Source organism: Bison bison, unplaced genomic scaffold (assembly GCF_000754665.1).
Source record: "Bison bison bison isolate TAMUID 2011002044 unplaced genomic scaffold, Bison_UMD1.0 scf7180017864203, whole genome shotgun sequence".
Classification (NCBI taxonomy): domain Eukaryota; kingdom Metazoa; phylum Chordata; class Mammalia; order Artiodactyla; family Bovidae; genus Bison; species Bison bison.
In genome coordinates this window covers 7,070,253-7,077,188 of record NW_011494775.1, presented here as the reverse complement: position 1 = coordinate 7,077,188, position 6,936 = coordinate 7,070,253, and the positions used below count along the sequence as shown (strand labels likewise).

General features: G+C 56.5%; 1 protein-coding gene across 1 annotated transcript; it reads left to right on the top strand.

Annotated features, from left to right (window-relative positions):
• Window positions 1–4,031: 4,031 nt before the first annotated feature.
• On the top strand, window positions 4,032–6,931 carry AZU1 (azurocidin 1). The gene is made up of 5 exons (XM_010844595.1): window positions 4,032–4,102; window positions 4,390–4,546; window positions 4,932–5,073; window positions 5,886–6,119; window positions 6,665–6,931. Exons 1-5 carry the CDS (start codon window positions 4,045–4,047, stop codon window positions 6,812–6,814), a joined length of 741 nt encoding a protein of 246 aa, XP_010842897.1. The 5' UTR covers window positions 4,032–4,044; the 3' UTR covers window positions 6,815–6,931.
• The last annotated feature ends 5 nt before the right edge of the window (window positions 6,932–6,936 follow it).

Genomic DNA, 6,936 nt, shown 5'->3' with positions numbered 1-6,936 from the left:
TCCGGGCCTCCCGCGTCTCTGCCCCCCTCCCCGGTACGCGTTTCCATGGCGAGTTCCCTGAGCGCCCGGGCCATCGGGAGACAAAAGAAGCTGGGGGTGGGGATGGGGGCGCTGTCTCACTCCCGGGCCCGCGCCTCGCCCACCTGCCCTGCATCTTCCCTCAGCCACTCGGGGTCCACCCTCCCCTGGTCCGACCGCGGCCCCTCGCCTGGCTCACAGCATCCGAGGCGCACAGCCCGGGATGCTCCGCGATGCTCGCGGGGCGGAAGGGCCCTCGTGGTGAATTCACGTGAGGCTCCTTAGGCAGCGCTTGCTGTTTGCAGGTGTTTCCACAGTCATGAGGGGTGGGGGCCAGCTAACCGTCGTTTAACAAGTGGGGAAACAGGCCCCCGAGCACTTAAATCACTGTCCACAGTCTCCAGGCCCCAGACGGCAGAATTTTCTTCGGCTCATTTTGTTCACTATCTCCTATACACCTAGCTCGGTACAGTCTCGGGGGAGCCGTCGAGAACCGAGACAGACCCTCAAAATCAGTCCCGCGGTTAAACGTCCAGTTGGATGGGGGTGGGGTGGGGGAGGGCTGCGCTGCCGGAGAGCCCAGTGTGTGCAGCCGGCCATACTCCAGTCCCTTCCTGACTGTGGCCTTTCTTGGGTTAAGAGAATCAACTCCATGTGTCTTCAAAGATGATCCTCCGTGTGGTTAAGGGTGGGGTCCAGAGAGCTGATCCCACCGGGGCCTCAGTTTCCTCACCTGGAAATGGGCATAACAAGATGGCTTGGTGTACGTGACACATTTGGCATGTCTGTCCCACCTCCCCAGGCCTGATGCCCACCTGGACTCCGTTTCTCTGCCAGGCAGGGGCAGAGCCTGGGCTGGACAGCCGTTGGGAATCGCTGGTGTTGAAAGGTGACCACAAACTGTCCTCTGGAGGTAGGAGGAAGGGAAATGGGGCAATCATGTTTGATGCCTCCTGGGGGCTGGGCAGAAACGAAGGGATGTCCCTGGAGACCTTCCTGACAGCTTGGGGAACCAGGAGAGAGTCTGGGGCAGTATCAGGAGGGGTGGGGGGCTTCTTCCTCCTGTCGATCCCCAGTGGTGGAGAGGGAGTGAGGTCCAGCTCTGATGGTACATGGCCCAGCAGCAGCCAGGGGTGAGGGGTTGGCGGGTGGGGGGGTGACAACTTGATTCTGGGCACTAGGGAGCCATGGCAGAGTTTAGAGCAGGCAAGAGGGTGGAACACACTAGGTGCTGCTCAGAGACTCCTGAACACATTAATACACTTGACGCTCAACACAGCTCTATGGGGGGGGGGGGGGGTTAATGTCCTGCTGCACAGACAGGGAAACTGAGGCCCAAAACGGGGCCCCTGAGGTCACCCAGTAGGAAGGGATGGACCTCTGGACCCCAGGGTCACCCAGCTCAACCGGCTGTGCTCTGAGCAAGACAGCAGCTGGGTCCAAGGAACGGACAGGGTGGGTGGCATGCTGGGAACTCGGGGCAGGGGGTAGGAGGGGTGCATGGGTGGGATCCTAGGAGGGTGGAGATGGGAAGCAGTCTTCGGGGGCGGACACTGAACTGGGGTAGGATCCGGTCCTGGGGGCCATGCTGGGGACACGGCTCAGCTGTGGGACCATAAACACAGCAGTGATCAGTCTGAACCCGAGGACCCCACCATTTCAGCAAGGCGGAGGACCCTGAGGCCTAGCACAGGACCCTGACACCTGCTCCCTCCACCTTCCCCAGGACTGCCCTGGAACAGCCCCCAACAGCCCCAGACACCAACTGGTGATCTGAGACGTGGGGTCCACCACCAGTCCAACCGCTTGGTGTCACCTGTCAGAACACTTCGCTGATGGTCCAGTTGTTAAGAATTTACCTGCCAATGCAGAGGATGTGGGTTCAATCCCTGGTCCAGGAAGATCCCACATGTTGCAGAGCAACTGAGCCCATGTGCCACAACTACTGAGCCCAAGTGGTGAAACTGGTAAAGCCCATATGCCCTAGAGCCCGTGCTCCACAAGAGAAGCAACTGCAGTGAGAAGCCCCCACAATGCAACTAGAGAGTAGTCCTTGGCTCACTGCAACTAGAGAAAGCCCGTATGGCAGCAAAGACCCAGCACAGCCATAAATAAATAAATAATAAAAGCTGAGGTGTCAAAAATAAGTAAAATTTTTAAATTGATGTGAAATTCACGTGACATAAGATCAGCCATCGTAAATTATACCATCCACTGGCTTTTGGAACATTTAGAGTTGTGCAACCACTTAATTCTAGAACATGTCCCCCAAAGAAACCCTGTTTCCTTCAGCTATTATTCCCCTAACCCCCTAAATCCACAGTCCCTGACAACCAGGAACCCACTCTCTGTGTCTGTGGATCGAACTGTTCTGGACATTTCCCATCAGTGGAATCACACCCTGTGTGTCTTTCTGTGTCTGCTTCTCTCACTGAGCATCGTGCTCTCAGGGTCTGTCCACGTGGTAGCAAGTGTCAGGGCTTCACCCCTCTTCACAGCTGAGGGATGCTCTCATATGTGGAGGGACACGTTTGTCTGCTGAAGGGCATTTGGTTGCCTCCAACTCCTGGCAGCTGTGACTCACACTGTGAACATGCGTGTGCAGGTTTCTGGGCCCTGTTTTCAGTTTTCCTGGGCCTGCACCTTGGAGTGGAGCTGCTGAGTAACAGGATAATCCAGTGTTTGAGGAGCTGCCTGGCTTTCCCTAGCAGCTGCAGGGTTTTGCATCTCAGCCAATGTGTCTGAGTTCCAATTTCCCACCTCCTCACCAACACTGTGTTTGTTCTGCCCTTTTCATCCTAGCCATCCTAGTGGGTGTGAAGTGGTGTCTCACTGTGGTTTTCATTTGCATTTCCCTGATGACTAATAATTTTAAGCATCTTCATGGCATGTTGGCTGTTTGTGTATCTTGGAAGAGATGTCTATTCAAACCCTCTGCCCATTTTTAAGTGGATGGTTTGTTTTTGTTGTTGAGCTGTGAGAGCTCTTTATATATTCTGGATATGCAACCCTGTCTTCCTCCCCGCTTGGCCTCATCTCTTGCTCAGGTACTGGATGCCTAAAACTTCTGAAGACCCTACTTTGAGGCCAGAGAAGGGCAGGCAATGTCTCCAGAATCTCAAGGCTCTGGGGGCTCCACGCACCTGCCCACTATATAGATGCACAGACTAAGGGCAGGTGAAGGACCCAGCCACGTACCTACAGATAAAAATCCTGTAGGTAAAAAGCTGGCCACAAAAGGCCACAGAGTGTGTGATTCCACTGATGGGAAACGTCAAGAACAGGCAAATCCACAGGCACAGAGAGTGGGTTCATGGTTATCAGGAGTTGGGGGATGGGGTGTGACTTCCCATAGCTACTTTTTTCTTTTGGGGTGATGGAATGTTCTAAAATTCGGGTGATGGCTGCATAACTCTGTGAAGATACTGAAAACCATGAAACTGCACACTTTAATTCAGTGAATTGTGTGGTACTTGAATTATATCTCAGTAAAGCTGTTTAAAAAAAAAAAAAAAACAGGGACTTCCCTGGTGGTCCAGCAGCAAAGATTCCACGCTCCCAATGCAGGGGCCCAGGTTCAGTCCCTGGTAGGGGCACTAGATCCCGCACGCTGCGATTGAAAGATTCCCACATGCCCCAACTAAGATCCGGCACAGCCAAATAAATAATAAAATAAAAAGCAGTAAAGAACACACACACACAAAGGCAGCAGAACTCAATCCCAGACCAGGTGGGCAGTGGTGGGCCCCGGTGCTCAGGCTAGGAAGCTGGGCAGAGCCACGAGTGGCAGCTGGGTGGTGGCCTGACCCACACTGAGGGGTGGCCCAGTATCCAGAGGGGAAGACAGAGGGTGCAAGCTGGCACTTGGAGGATCCAGGCAGGTTCCAGGAGCAGCCAGCTGGGGAGGTTTTGGGCAACTTCCTCTGCTCCCGCCAGGAGGGGCTGGGCCTGGGCGGGTATGCGCTAACGGCTGAGGCCCCAGGGTATAAGGGCGCCCTGTCCCCAGCCACCCTCAGCAGCCCCGTCATGACAGCACTCAGACTCCTGGCCATGCTGGCCAGCCTGCTAGCAACCTCCAGGGCTGGTGAGTGCTCACCCCAGGCCGGGCGTCCGCATCTGTGCAGAGGTTCAACTGCAGGGGACAGGCCTGGGGGAGAGGGACGGGCGGGTGCTGGCCCCAGTTTCCCAGACACAAGGCTCAGGGAGGGACAGTGAAGCAACCGAGCCCAGGCCACACAGGCAAGCTGGCCCCGACCAGCCCTGGGAGGGTGGGGACCTGTCCTTTTAGGGAACAGGAGTGCGGGAGGCTGGGGTCTCCCTGGGTATGGGGCTGAGACTGGGAGGCTGCAGCACACCCTCCTCTCCCCCCAGGCTCGGCCCCTCTGGTGGACATAGTGGGAGGCAGGAAGGCCCGGCCGCAGGAGCTCCCGTTCCTGGCTTCCATCCAGAACCAAGGGAGGCATTTCTGTGGGGGCGCTCTGATCCACCCCAACTTTGTCCTGACAGCGGCCAGCTGCTTCCAGAGCCGGTGAGCCGAGGGCCATGGAGTGGGCAGGGGGGCTGGGAGAGGGAGAGAGCTCAGGGGGGTTGGGGGAGAGTGGGGGGGTGGGTGTGCCTCGCAGGTGAGGAGGGGAGGGGCTTGGCAAGGGGGGCTGGTCTTAGGAAGGGTTGAGGGGCTTAGAGAGGGAAATGGGGCCCTGGAAACAGAGCGAGATGCAGCCACAAAAGGAGGATGGACAGAGGCCTGACTATCACTGATGTCCTTCCTCTGGCTCCCGGGCCGCGAGCCAGCAGGCTTGTAATTTCCTACCTTATTTGCAAGCCTGCCCCTGTGTAAGTGCCCGCCCAGTGGTTGTAGAAGGCTGGGGGCTTCTGGGGAAGCCCAGCCTGGTATCTGCCCCCGCTGCTCTTAGGAACACCGGGATTGCCACCGTGGTGCTGGGTGCCTATGACCTGAGGCGTCGCGAGCGGTCCCGGCAGACTTTCTTCATCAGGAGCGTCAGCGAGAATGGCTATGACCCCCAGCAGAACCTGAACGACGTGCTGCTGCTGCAGGTGGGAAAATGAGCAGGGAGCTGGTGTTGGCCTGAGGGGCTAAGTGGGGACAAGCCATGTGCACAGAGCCTAGTGTGTAAATCGTACAGCCAAGTGCACAATCCACTTAGCCAACCTCTGGATCCTGGACACTGAAGTTGTTTCCAGATGTTTTTGTTATGACAGAATCACAGTGAGTTTTTGTGCATATTTCTTTGTGAAAGTTTTCCCAGAGCAGCCACAACAGCTAGGCCAACTTACTCTCCCACTAGCAGAATTTAAAACTGCCCGTTTCGCCACATCTTTACTGACACTGCGTATTATGATTTTTTTAAATTTTTCTGCCAGTGCTCACTTTGGCAGCACATATACTAAAATTGGAATGATACAGAGAAGACTAGCATGGCCCCTGCGCAAGGATGACATGCAAATTCGTGAAGTGTTCCATATTTAGGAAAAAAAAATTTTTTTCCTGCCAATCCTGACCGAGGATGGAGGGTGGTGCTTTGTTTTATCTGCATTTCCTGGGCGAGCTCTTCACCTTCATGGTCTCTCAACCACGTTTGCAGTAAGGACCATTGATTCCTTCTCTGGAGGAACCAGAGGCCCAAAAGGTAAACTCATTTGGCCAGGAGCCTGGTGGGCTACAGTCCATGGGGTTGCAAAGAGTCGGACAGGACTAAGCGACTTCACTCACTCACTCCACAGCAGATTACTGCCTAAACTGGGGTTTGAACCCAAACTGCTTTCCAGATCAGAACTCATGTTGCTGCCTCTCTGGCTCCCAGCTGGCCCCCAGTTATGCCCTCTCCTGACCCAGTTTCCCTCACCAGCTGGACCGTCAGGCCAACCTCACCAGCAGCGTGGCGCTGGTACCACTGCCGGAGCAGAACGCCACAGTGGAAGCCGGCACCGGGTGCCAGGTTGCAGGCTGGGGCACCCGACGGCGTAGGGGGCGTCTCTCCCGAGTTCCAAGGGTCCTCAATGTTACCGTGACACCTGCAAACCAGTGTCGCCCCAACAACGTGTGCACTGGCGTCCTCACCCGACGGGGTGGCATCTGCCAGGTACCCGCTGGGTATTATCTGGTGTGGGCTCGGTGTGGTGGGGGAGGAGGGGTCTTGAGAGATTGTGAACTCCTCTTGGGGGAGAGAAAGCAAGTTCAGAACTCACCCTGGGATTAAGTATTCAATTAGAACTAGATGTTTCAAATATTGGAGCCTGAGAAACAGTATTTATTCAACTCTGCCTGCCAAGCCCTATGCTGGGGGCTGGAGACACAAGAGGGAACAGGAGAGACTGCCCTTCTGGAGCCAGGAGCTCCCATAGCTTGTGCTTGAAGGGCTTGGGCATCAGCTATTAAGACAGGGATGTGGAAAAAAAAAAAAGGGGGGTGTGCAGCAACCTGGGGCCTTAGGAAGTTGAGGAGATGGGGGCGGCATTTAAGACCCGAGCTGCGAGCAAAAGTAGGAAAAAGCACAGGCAGAGGAACAGCACGTAGAAAGGGCCAGGGGCATGAGCAGCTTCTGTGGGTGGCAGGGGTGGTGTTCTGGGCAGGAGCGGGGTGGAGGGCTGGGCCTCGGGCGCCCTGACCCTCCTGCCGCCCTTGCAGGGGGATGGCGGCACCCCTCTCGTCTGCAACGGCCTGGCACACGGCGTGGCCTCCTGGTCCCGGGGGCCCTGCGGTAGGGGCACCGACTTCTTCGCGCGCGTGGCCCTCTTCAGGAACTGGATTGACTCAGTTATAAACCAGCCGGCCTGACGGACCCTGCCCAGCCTGCAGGGGGCGCTCCGCAGCCAGAGCTCAGCCCCGACCTGCACTCTGCCCCACCCCGGCCCCCGGGGTTGTGACTCTAATAAAGGATCTGTCCCCATTCTGCCCAC